General features: G+C 31.6%; 1 protein-coding gene across 1 annotated transcript; it reads left to right on the plus strand.

Annotated features, from left to right (window-relative positions):
* The first annotated feature begins 233 nt into the window (after positions 1 to 233).
* On the plus strand, positions 234 to 12,204 carry LOC113395614 (uncharacterized). The gene is made up of 6 exons (XM_026633250.2): positions 234 to 485; positions 6,745 to 6,901; positions 8,521 to 8,638; positions 10,136 to 10,270; positions 11,461 to 11,674; positions 11,843 to 12,204. Exons 1-6 carry the CDS (start codon positions 263 to 265, stop codon positions 11,995 to 11,997), a joined length of 1,002 nt encoding a protein of 333 aa, XP_026489035.2. The 5' UTR covers positions 234 to 262; the 3' UTR covers positions 11,998 to 12,204.
* The last annotated feature ends 1,698 nt before the right edge of the window (positions 12,205 to 13,902 follow it).

A 13,902-nucleotide genomic window follows, 5' to 3' on the forward strand; every position in this document is an offset into this window, starting at 1 on the left:
ACCTGATGGTAAGTGGTCACCACCGCGAATATTAATCATTCCTTACATTGCCAATGCGCCACCAATCTTGGGAACTAACATGTTATGTCTCTTGTGCCTGTAGTTACACTGGCTCATTCACCCTTCAACCCGAAACACAACAATACTGGCGGTAGAATATCTGATGAGTGGGTCTAACCTACCCAGAAGGGCTTGCAAAAAGCCCTACCACAAAGAAAGATATTAATACATGTTAATCTGTAGGACGGCGTTTATTAATTTAATGATTATTTATGTCAGTATAGTATACACAGTTGAAGCGAGTAGTCACCTATTAGTAAAAATGGATACAATACCGCAAGACAGAATCCTAGAAACTAAACCAGATACCTTAACGGTAGTCCGCAAACAGTACAATCTGGATAAACCCGGACAAATGAAGGAGGCCATCAGTATCCTGCATAAATGGGTGCAACAACAAAAACATTTTAAAAAAAAGGATTTTAGTAAGTAACATTGTTATTTAGTTAGATAAATTCATTTGATTGTAATAGAGATGCGTTTAAAAAAATGTTTTAATATTTAGGCGTGAGATAATGTCACGTCAAGTCACAACTGAACTGTTTCCAAACACCGAATATTTTTCATTTAAAGTAAATTTAATAAATATTCATCTACTAAATAAAAAATAAAAAAAAACAATTTAGTCTAATCTTGTTATATGTATGTCTAAGTTACTTATACTGTATTAGAAAACTAAAACTTAAAGAATATGCAAAGAAAATAATAATAATAAATTTAAGCCAATTTAATATTTTTGTTGAAATTATCATCTGGACGTTTTCTATGATAGTTCGTGTGCTCCTCGCGTTACTTTTGTTATTCCCTTAGCTCTTTGTATTGCTGGATTTCTAGTAAGCTAACTAGTGTTATTACAGGATAAATAATTTTGGAATTGGTTAACAGAATTCCATTAATTTGTGTCATATAGAAAGTGATTTCGTTTTAGAATATTTGTTAGTATATCAATAACATATGCAAGAAATATCCGAATATGGTGCATAAACTAGGGTTGCCCGCAAGCTATGCACGTTTATTTGTTTACTTGTTCTTGTATATCATCTCAAGTATGTATCATTTGACATAATGATTTTTTGGTATTAGACTAGCTCTTCAGTTGTTTTTTTTTCATTTGTACATGTTGCATGTAATTTAATATGACTCAGGTGTCCGTTAAGGCTATAAGCGTGATTGATAGTCGCTTCGTTTATCATAATTTTAATATTATTAATGCTTGTATTACTTATAATTTGATATATGAAAAAAGAAAATTTGACGGATTTTTAGTGACACGTTATCGTTTGCCAACCTAGAAAATATTGTGACAAGTTATTTTTAAAAAAACATTTAACAAGAAAATGTTCTAGTTCAAATTTCTTATCTACCAACTTTTCAATTAATTATTTCCGACTTCGGTTTTACCCATGTGTAAGGGAAGTGGTCAGATATTAGGTTCCCTATGCCCTTTCCTGTCAACGTGTATAAAAAAAATCATTGTGATTAGATTATGGTAGAGATGTTTAAACGTGAAATCGTAAAAATCTATAGATAATTTCACTTCCACGTTTAAAATACCATCAAGGATTTATATTAGACTAGTTGTCGCCCGCGGCTTCGCTCGCGTTTTAGTGGTCGGTTGTCATGTGCTAGGCAAAAAAAGTAGCCTATGTCCTTCCTCGGAGTTCAAGTTTGCTTCATAGCAAATTTCGTCAAATTCGGTTGAATGGTTTGGCAGTGAAAGAGCGACAGACAGACTGACAGACAAAGTTACTTTCACATTTATAATATTAATATTAGTAAATATTAATAATTAGTATTAGTATTATTAGTATATTAGTATAGATAAATTATTTAATATACATACTAGTTACGTTCAGATAAACACTGCCACCTTGACCTAAAGACCCTTCAATTATGGTATAAAATATTAAGTTTTTATTATTAACTGGTTAACACGTGTCCTCATAAACAACTGGTTACTCGGTTTTAGGTATACATAGTTTGCTATAATATATTATTTAATAGGTATCTCAATGAGGTTCTCTATTTTCATATAATTTAGAACGATTTTTGTTCGCATCTAATGATGTATATACATACGTATATATTTAACTACCATGTTGTTATAGAGGCAAGGTCCACGGCCTATGACCTCGGGGCCCTCGGCATTTTTTATTACAAACAGGTTGAAGTGTATTGTGATACTTTAAAATATTAAATGTTATTTTTTCTTATTGGTAATTATTATTTTTTATAATGTAACTGAATTGTATTTATTACTAAGTAAATCATAATGAGTGTTGAGTGTTTTCTATATCAAATGGATAGGCGGACTGGCAAATATTATATATAGATAAAAAATACATACATACTGTAAAATGTATTAAAATATCCTTGTATCACCAATGCGAAACTAACTTTGGGATTTAAGATGTTATGTCCCTTGTGCCAACCGAAATACAACAGACTACCTACAACACCTACTCCACCATAAAAACCACCAAATACCACCAAATAAAATGAGCGATTATTTGAAATTAGAACGTGATACTTTGATAATATGCACAATATATCAATCGAGCAGTTTCAAAGTTAGTTATCTGTTTAACCTCAACTCAGTAACATACGCCATTCTAATCATTGAGTCTAACTGGAAGGGATGACAAATGAGAATTCCCTAAGAGTTTTGTTTCTGTAGTAATCCCTAAAAAAACTGTAGTAACTGTTACACAAAGATTTATTTTGTCCAACATTAACAGAAAGGGCTGTTGTTACATTTGATACGGTATATAATAATAATTTTGCTTTACTAGCGTTTTAATACCAAATTACGTATAACCACTTTATTAGAAACATCCCGAAGTGAGTCTCGAGCTCCAAGGTTATAAATAGACTGGCCATCTCCATTTTGCAAGATTTCAACAGTGTCAATATCTTTAGCGTTACCCCTATGAAAGTAACCAAAATATCAACATCAGTTAGTTGTCTAACTTTTCTAACTTCATAATGAGGATTCCACTGAAGTTTCGAGTCTAAGGTGATTTCTGTAAAGTCGAATGTATTTTTACATCGTCATAATAATTAGATTGTTAAAAGGAAGATTATTTATATATATAATATTTGTTGCAAATCTCCATTGTATCAGCGACAACGCTTGCTTACAATAAAACAAATTTTCACGACGTAAGCAACACGATATTACAAATATCTAAAAATATGGGTCACTCAAAATTGTCAAATTTAGAAAAAAATAATGGGTTATGTACTATTATGTAAGATTTTTATGAATGTAATATTTAATATTGATGGCTTTTACATCAATTAAATTGGTAAAATCTCAATTATCAACTCTACAAATGTGAATTAAAAATAGTTACTGTATAAATCTTGACCGCGTGGATTGGTGGCAAGAATGCTATCAATTCCCCGTTGAATCGCAATTCCGATCTAGGCAACAAACGACCCATCCTCCCTGTCAGATTTAGTATTAGTAAATAAAAGATAATTAAAAAAATGTTGCATATTAAAAATAAATTATAACAGCACAGTCTCGTTACAGTAACAATTGTAGTCTATTGTTCTTAACGACTCTTGTGTCTATTCAAATTACCTTTACACAATACAATTACCGTTCCTGTCGAGAGCTTTCAACTATGAGCGATAGCTCAAACAATAAAACAAATGCAGAATTTGTATTGAACAAATAATAGAATAATTATTTTAGAAATACTAAATTAAATTTGAAATATAACTTGTTGGGAAACAATCAACAATTGTATTTCAAATTAATTTAGGCAAAATAAATAATATGTCTAATGGGTCAACTGATGATACTGTTCACTTGGTAGAGGTACCACCCACTCATCAGATATTCTACCGACAAACGACAGTACTCAGTATTGTTATATCCCGGTTTAAAGGGTGAGTGTGCCTGTGTAACTACAGACACAAGGAACATAACATCTTAGTTCCCAAAAATGGTTAGTATTACTTACAGCGCCATTGTCTGTGGGTAGTGGTGACCACTTAACATCTGATGGTCTTTTTGCCCGCCTACCCATATAATAAAAAAACTATTGAGAGTACGATCTAAGTCTAGTTGTAAGTTGTTAGGTGGTCGGTGGTAGAAAGCTGACGAATAAAATTTCAATACGATTTGGTTATGTGATATATCTTGTTTATAGCTAGAATTGTTTTCGATGGCCATCGTAGTGATTTTATTGGTAGGAATTCCAAATTACCCGTCTTGATACCTTTCTGAAGCTTACCAGTGCGGAAAATATAAATAGAATGTGTCTAGATTATGAGGATATAGATCGCAGGACCCTGATAAAGAAATATGAGTTTTAGTTTTATGATATTCTCAGTAGTTACCGGAATTAGTAAATGTTAATATTGCCGTACATTGAAATGCGTGTGTATTCTTAGGCCTGCGTCTTAACTTTTTACATTCGTGTCAGATAGACATCTTATTTTAGATGAGTGTGACGAAATAAAGAGTTAATAAATAAATAATAATAAATATTGGAAAACATAACATACCTTACTCTGATCCCAATTTAGTAGCTAAAGCACTTGTGTTATGGAAAATCAGAAGTAACGACGGTACCGCAAACACCCAGACCCAAGACAACATAGAAAACTGATGAACTTTTTCTACATCGATTCGGCCGGTAATCGAGCCCGGGACCTATGAGTGGCGTACCCATGAAAACCGGTGTACACACTACTCGACCAGAGAGGTCGTCTAAAGTTAGTCAAATAAATATTTTTAAATTAGAGCGCCATGAATGTCTGTAATATCAGCTCAATTAGTTTGACTGGTACTAGCTTACATGTAAGGTTTCGCGCACATATGTATAATTTTGGTATATATTATGTAAATTTACGCCAGTTTATCAGTACTTAAGAATCAATTTTTATTTGTGAATTTTAAGTCCGAAACAAGCAATGCAAAGCATGTCTGAAAAATGTAAATTAAAAAACGAATCAAGCTTCGTCTACAGCAAATAATATGATGATAAGATGCAAAATTTTCCGTTGTTTACCATTAAAAATATGTAATTATTCATTTAAAAAGTATATACAGTTGATGTAAACGAAAGTTACAAGATGTTCCCGTTGAAAGTAAGATTTATTCGCAAACATTTCGGAGCAAAAGGTAATTTCAAAGTTTGTATTAAAAAAAATAAGGAAAACAGTCACGGAAAGCAAAATATAATTGACGGAACTTATTAAAATTGTGCCTTAAATCAAAAAAAGCAATTTCACTTTTAAACCGACCTTTACAAATGTTTTATTACGTTGATGAGTATTACACGAACACTCGCTTTATTTTATAAACTAAGGAACGAAAATAAATATTTTCTTAATTATATCAAAGATACATTTTTCATGTGAAACATCAATCAGGACGTCTAGGGGAAATAGGACTTGTATGCGGTGACGGCGTACGGCATAAAGATATATTATGACGCTTTTTTAACAAATAACATATAAGTCATTGGTCTGAGGTATATAACCACAAAAATTCATATCAATTTTAAAAGATTGATTTAGGCATTTGTATGATACATTAATACGTTTTTGTATCGTTTCATAATAAAATGTTAAACTGTATTATAAAATATTCAATGCACTAAATTGCCTTTTAACTATAGCCTTCTATCCCGACCTCCTCAGGTGGGAGATTAAGCACCCGGATCACTTTGGGCGTCGCAAAGAAAATGTCTCGTTAAAATTCATGAGGCGCAATTGTTGAGTTTCACCTAACTTGAGTGATATTAGATTTTTCATTGAAGGTACCGTTTACCCCAGTTTACCCTTTGCGGTTTCATACCAGTTTAGTCTTTATACGGCGGTGGAATTTTTACAAAGAATTACTAAGAATGTCGGGTCAAGCATATAGGTACATTTTTAGCATATTGAACTTTAAGGTCTTGTAAAATATTTTGTAAGCTGACTTTAATTATAATTATTAAAGTATAAGTAATTAATAATTCCATGATTACTTATAATATTAATCTATGTATTGGATTGTCGGAATAAATAAATATAAATATTGGACGACATCACATACATTACTCTAATCCCAATGTAAGAAGCTAAAGCACTTGTTGTTTATGGAAAATCAGAAGTAACGACGGTACCACAAACACCCAGACCCAAGACAACATAGAAAACTAATGAACTTTTTCTACATCGACTCGGCTGAGAATCCAACCCGGGACCTCGGAGTGGCGTACCCATGAAAACCAGTGCAGTGTACACACTACTCGACCACCGAGGTCGTCAATACAGTCACTAATGAGTTTACCGGTTCTTCTCATTAGAATCTAACACCACAATTCATATATTTTACCATCAAGTTGTGATATTTTTTATTACTGTGGTCCGTTTTGAAAGGAGAATGACCATTTGTAACTACAAGCACCAGGGACGCAGCATCTCAGTTCCCAAGGTCTTTGCGCATTGATGTATGATTATTTCTTTCAGTGATATTATGTATGTGCGATAGTGATCAGTTACTAACAGGTTGCCGATAATTAATTAAGATATTAGTTATATTAACGTTTTATGTAGGCAATTATCATACCCGCGCAAAGCCGGATCGGGTAGCTGATGACTGACATCGTAATATAATATGCTATGTTTATTAAATTGTTTTAATATTAAATAAATAAATTATTATTGATGTTTTTACAGGTGAATTTTATTATGAAGCTGTTATCATTGGCTGTAAAGGATCTATAGAAAGAGCAAAGAACCAGATCGATAAAATTTGCACCATGAGGACGTTATTGCCGCAGTTCTTCCAAGATTGTAATGTTAAAAACGACTTTGCAGACTTACGCAAAATTGTGTAGGTACACACATTGCATGTATTAAAGAGTAAGCTGGGCTTAGAATATATGTAAATCGTATAGAGCGGATTCAAACTCGGAAATGTACTTCTTAATTTGCGTTTATAATACTTATGGGAAATTAGAACCGTGTTGTGCCAATCAATTGACGTACCAACTCACAGAACTAATAATGATTATGTTGTTATGTTGATTTAAAGCATATAGGCAAAGTTGTGATATAAAAACAAAAACGTCTTTAAAATATTGTGCTTAACATATATATTCATAGCGCCAATGTCTATGATGATGATAATTCTCTAACAGGCCCATGTTTTTTTTGGTAGCGTATAGGCCACATATACTACTAAAAAAAGTACAGCGATCGTGACCGTGTACATAGATTAAAAATAATATAATATAAATTAAAATGGCGTATATGTTTGACGATGACTAAGTCTATTGGCAAATTCACAAACCTCAACCATCAGAATTATTCGCCACTTTTAAAGATAGGTACAAAAAATGTACCTTCATATTTATTTTCTGGGACATATCACGGAGAATGAAAATCACGAGGTTCTGAGTTTAATGCACAGTAGCAACCCGAAGTTTGCCAGTGGAAATGTACAGTTCGGTACACAGGTGCAAGCTGCTCTGCAGTTCTGCACCTGAACTCAACTCAACCGGAAGGTTGAGTCGAATCGGATAGTGAGGGAGTGAATAGAGAGGGTACCTATGTTTACACTCTTGTTGACTTGTCTTGCGTTGACTTATCAACGCTGTGATTGGCCGCTGTGGCGGATATCAGCCAGAATGACGTCATCATAGGTTATGAAGTTTTTTTGCAATTAATTTTGCGAGGTGAGGCCGATTTTTGCAAGAACGAGTTTAATTGTTAACTATTTATGTGTTTTTTTACTCATTCCTAATTCTACTGGCAATAGGAATTTTGATTATGACTTAATTATATACGTATAAATCTATTGTTATTTTTTTCATATTGTTTTTGATTCAAAACTATTTATTTATTTTACGTATTGTTTTCAAATTTAGTAAGTTTTTTTTTTATATAATGACAGTCTTTAAGCTCAGGAGCGTTAGCGAATGGATTCTGAACAATAATTATTCGACCAGTTAGATCTATTCACTCAGAACGTACATACGTCTCAACGTTTCTAACGGCTTGCATCAGAATGCGAGCAACAGATTTAATAAATTAAAAAAAAATTAAATCTTGCGACAGTCTCTACGTTGGCATCATATGTCGAGGTGTGTAAATAAATGGCCTTTTTTTAAATATTTAGCCGTGAATGTTTTTTCCATATTTGCCGGAAGTACCATAATAAGATACCTTTACCTTCACTCGAAAGCTTTAGTTATAGAAGCTCGTTACGTCTACCTGTTCTGGACGGTATATTTTCATATATTAAGAGGCCTTATTTTAGATTAGCCGTTTTCACGAAATGTTTTAAAGGGATTGTGAGCCAAATATTTATCAGTTACTCAAACGAAAAATACTGTACAAAAGATTTTTTTTTTTTAAATAGAATGTATTGAATATTTTTTTAAATAAATATTACTTATATTTTTAAAAAATCATTGTTTTCAAATATATAAATAAACGTTTTTTTTTCAGCCATATAGCGATTCTGCCTAAATTAACAGATGATCATTATAGGGTTCAAATCAACAAGTTCACTGCGAACGTTATCAAGCCTTCAGAATTAATGGAGTACTATAGATATAATATTATTGTAAGTTATATTTATTTCATTTTACTACACTTCGATTCGCTTTATTTTATTTAGAACCCAACGGCATATAATGAACGCACTCTATATAAATTAAAACAAACATTATGTTGAGTAAACGTATAAATAAACTTACATTTATTATCTCTAAAGATAGATATTTTCTAAAGATATTATAGAGTTAACTAAATTATTTATATATCGAGAGTATTACTTTATATTTCATCTATTAGAATAGATCTAGATGCCGATATATATTACCGCGCTATTTTTTTTTTTGCATTAATCAATCAAGTTTGATAATGTTATTAGTTCTGCCAAACCAAATAGGTTACTAGCATTTGTTATTTTATATTTAATGAAATTTTAAAACATAAATAGTATTAAATATTCCTTTTATATACATACTCGATTTACGGCCGATAAATTATCAATAACGCAACAGTGATGTTAAAGTTGCATGTTCGTTTTTGACCCCTCTTGCTATATTCCTTGCTCATAACAATATCCGCTTAAGGGGATCAATATGAATATACATGTTTCATTAAAACCATATAGAGGTAATATTTATAAGAAATTTGATACCAGATAATACGAGACAGGGCTGACGTGGCCGTTTTGTTAAAACGCATAAATTGTTATTCATTACACAAGTCAGTTAGATGTCAGATAATAGTTGCATAGGCAGTTGTACTAGTCGGTTTCCCGCGAAACTTCAAACCGCGTTTATTCAAAAGATTTTTTAGGAAATTCGAAACCTATTACAGGTTTTGTTTTGATTGAATTTAATCGTAAACTGCAAGTCACATAAAAATCTACATTTGGTGCCAAAATGATGAAATATTTTTTAAATGTTTTTTTTTTTTTTTGTTTGTAATGTCAAATAGTAGGTATACATTAGTTCAGTTAGAATTTGAGTTTGTAGATAACAATTTACTTTAATTTAATTTTGTGTAAAAGTAAATCAGCCATCAAACATTATTGCCAACTATTCGATTCCTTGATTATCCAAATCAACAACCAAAGTAACCGCGCCCCGTTATATATATAATTATACATTCAAACAAACCTTTATTGTATTATCAATTGAAATAGTTTACATTAAAAACCTAACTCTGGTTATGGCCTACAAATAACTAGGTTTAAATATCACCCGCACCACCTAGATGTCCGAAAATCCACAACAGCGCGATTTTTAAGATATTTTCTGCTTCGCACAACCACTCTGTGGAACCAGCTTTCGCCAGCGGTTTTTCTGAACCGATACGACTTAGGAACCTGCAAGAAAAGAGCGTACTCTTTTCTGAAAGGCCGGCAACGCACCCTGCATGCCCCCCGGTGTTGCAGATGTCCATGGGCGGTGGTAGTCACTTTCCATCAGATGAGCCTCCTGCTCGTTTGCCACCTCTACTATAAAAAAATAAAAAAAAAGGTTTAAATTTGTTTTATATTAACGAGAAAATATATAGTATTTAATATACATTATATATATTTTTACAGCAATCTGAATACATAAAGGCCCACGACTATTTAAACGGATTCATTGTAGTGCAGGACTTCACTGAAACCAATATGGTGGACTTTGTGTCAAAAATAAATCTCAGTGAATTGAGGCAAATTCTATCCATTCATATAGTAAGTTTGTAAACCGCTGATGATATCAGTTTTATTCTATTAGTAAACATAAACTAACATTAAACATTTTATTATTAATATTCCATAAAATGTTCTAATAGCCCTACTATACAGTTCTTGATTTACAGTTTTATTTATATACCTACATATAATAAAATTGGAGTGTCTTTTTGTAAAATTAAAATAACCGCTTTATTAAATGCATATATATGTATACACGATACATATGAATACCAAAAATAACATTTTTTACAATTTTTGTCTGTCTTTCTGTTTGTTCCGGATAATCTCTGGAACGGCTGGACCGATTTTGACGGGACTTTCACTGGCAGATAGCTGATGTAATAAGGAGTAACTTAGGCTACAGCAGTAACGTTTTTGCTACATTCAAACGCGCACGAAGTCGCGGGGACAGCTGATTTATATTATAGATATAAATGGATTTTGTTATTAAATTTAGTGGCATTCGAAATATCTTAATCTAAACTTATGCTTTAATCTATATCAAATAATCAGCCAAGGTTTCATATAGTGCCCAGTGGTAGTTAATTTATTGTGATAAGTTTTCGGAGCAGTTCTCAGCGGTCACATAGTGACTGCTGGTTGCTAGTACAGCACCATTTAAATCTGTAAATATTTATTAAGACACAAGGGAATATATATGGGTTTAATTAGTATTTGTAATTTATTTCTTCCTTAGCAGTAAAGGTTTACATCCTGCATGTGTTAAATAGCCATTTGCCATATGTGTCTATAAATTCACGTAGGCCCCTCCGTGAATTTGTATCCATGTTTCACAAGCCTAAATGCTAAAAAAATAAGTTTAGTATCAACCTCTTCACTTGTTTATCGAATGAAATAGTTAGTCAATACGGCCGACTGTCAAACTCTTAACTTTTTTTTGAGTATTTCTTACCAGAAAAATACAATAACAGTTTTGTTGCTCAGACTCGGAGATTGAAAGCAAACAGTACCCAATGAGGAAGTGAATACAAGCGATTATATCGAATAGAATAAAAAAAACTCTAAAAGCTTGAAGATTTTTTGGGATCACCAAAAAATTTCATAAGTCCAAATTAGATCTGTTTTTAAATAAGACCAATGAATATCGACAAAAATCAGCTGAATAATTTATTAGTGTTACACTAGACTTCATTTATTAATTGAATAATAATTTTCGTTATTTCCAGGAAGGTTATGGAGTAAGAATTAAAGCTATTCATATTATATGTGCATCAAAGGTCATTAGCACTTTTGTATCGATTTTGAAACAAGTTTTAAGTTCTAAGGTGGCGGATAGGATAAATGTTCACAAAAATATCGAAGAAATCCATAAGCATATTCCAAAGGAAATACTACCGAAAGACTTTGGGGGAGACGAACGCTCTTTAAAAGATTTGCAACGTATGTTGTTTATAAATTAATCAATACCTGTTCCATAAATCACGTATTTTACCTATGTCCTTGTCTGGGTCCCGTGTTTATATTATGTCAAATTTAATTACGATCAGATCAGTGGTATATTCACAATGACATAATTCCAACGTAGTGACATTTTCCTTAATATTACAGAGGAATGGCTGGACGTGCTTTCATCAGAGGAACACATGAAACATATGCAAGTAGTTAATGCAGCTGGCACAGATGAAAAATTCAGACGAAAAGACTGCTTCAATGATCAGTATGCAGGAATGCCTGGCACTTTTAGGTCGTTAAGTGTTGATTAGTTGAGTTATTTTACTTAATCTTTAAAATATATTATTTATAAAATATACCCAAACATTTTTGATATCTGTACGAAGATTGAAGATGAAGATTTATTTGGATCGTTTATCTATTTTTCCGAGGAGAAACTGGTGACTCGGAATTGCTATTGTAATTTTTCATTCGAATTACAATTTAATTTATATGGTCTGTAATATTTATGTCCTAATAATGGTATTGTGTGCGAAGATAGTTTCATAAATCATAAAGTATTATAATTTTACCTCTATGTTTAAAATTAATATGATGTTGTTTTTTTTTTGTATTGCCTTACTGAATAAAAACATCTAAACTACATAAATTTTGTTTTTGAATTGGAAAAGGTTTTAGTATATAATATTTTATATATGTAGATAAACTTCACAGTTTCATCCTCTTTGATTTTAGACTATTGACATGACCAGCGTGAATACCATGTTTTAGTATTATAGCAATCAAGTATAAAAATCGTTTTATCGATTAGTAGCGTTTATTATTTTTTATAATATTTGATATAATTGAAAATAAACACGCCGTCGAGTTTCTTTCGCCAGTTCCCTCAGGTCCGTGATGTTTATTTTCTAACCGGTGATAAGTTATATTTCTCTCCTGTATTTTTTTATATTTTTCAAATGTGATATTAAGTATGAATAATATTTGTGTATTTTATTAAGTTGAAGATTATTCATATAAAAGTTTATTTCGACATGACTTTTCTTATAAGTAAACGCTTATCAAAGATGTTATACTCGCTTATGGACACAAAGGAGAGTTATAATTAGTAGTCATATCATCAGTGTCCATTTTTATCTTTTTGAAGATAAAAGAATGCGAATTACGCAGACGTTTGGATACGTCTCAGTAGACAGTTTTCAAATAGTGGAGTTTATGTAAATTTTTAAAGCAAAACTATGCAACGATCTTGAAATAGACTAGCGTTTATATTTAAAATAATTTTCACCGAATGCAAAGTCACAATGTTGCTGCTTTCAGCATACCTCCAAGAATTTTGTAATTTTGAAAAAGGTTTGCTTGCTTAAAGAATTTATTATTCTCTTGGCCTGATCTGATGGGGTATGCGCAGAGTCATTTATATAATGCTTAAAACAGTATATTGGCGAGCCCTTATACTTGGCAAGACTTTTATCGGCAGCTACGTTTTCTGCAACCACATGTGTTGCCGAAGCAATAATAATGAATGGCGTTAATGTATACGTTTAGCCAGAAAAGTCTAACCAGCCATATCATAGTCATAATAAGATAATTTCCTAAGTCATGGAACACATTTTTGATTTCTATTTATCTGGATAAACTAAATTGCAATACTTAACACTATATTTAGTATAAAACATGTACATTCCGTAGAGTGTGGTATTCCGTATTATGAATAAAGTTATTTTAATATTATTGCTGAATTATGAATTTGGAGATTGCTATATATGGTAACGTATATTACGTTCACAGATATAATTCTACAAAATAAGTTCATCCTATCATTTGTCTAACTGTTATTGTAATAATTTTTCTATTAGCAAAATTATGTAATCATTCTTCTATGTTAACCATATTTGTAAACATTTAATTGTCAAGAGCATTTAAGAATAAACAGCAATAAACGTAACATAATTGAAAATTTATGAATATTATATTCGATTACATATGAATAACAATGACACTTTATTGCATAAATATTACAGATTAAGTTTTATGGTGGGAAACGCTTTAAAAAATCAAGGAACGCTAAAGACTGAACCAAACGTTTTTCATAAAGAATTGCTTCGTGTTCCTGTAACTCAATAGTGTTATATATACAAGACATTATTTGTAATATAAGGTAGCGTGACCTGAAACAGAAACTGGCGTGACACAAATCGTTTATTCATGAGCGT

The sequence above is a fragment of the Vanessa tameamea genome, chromosome 21 (genome assembly GCF_037043105.1).
Source record: "Vanessa tameamea isolate UH-Manoa-2023 chromosome 21, ilVanTame1 primary haplotype, whole genome shotgun sequence".
NCBI lineage: Eukaryota > Metazoa > Arthropoda > Insecta > Lepidoptera > Nymphalidae > Vanessa > Vanessa tameamea.

Bases quoted from the DNA above. Each gene is read 5' to 3' on its own strand.
- LOC113395614 (XM_026633250.2), top strand. From the start codon at position 263: ATGATTATTTATGTCAGTATAGTATACACAGTTGAAGCGAGTAGTCAC. The intron at 486-6,744 runs GTAAGTAACATT...ATGTTTTTACAG, and splicing joins TTTTAAAAAAAAGGATTTTA to GTGAATTTTATTATGAAGCT. The intron at 11,675-11,842 runs GTATGTTGTTTA...TTAATATTACAG, and splicing joins CTCTTTAAAAGATTTGCAAC to AGGAATGGCTGGACGTGCTT.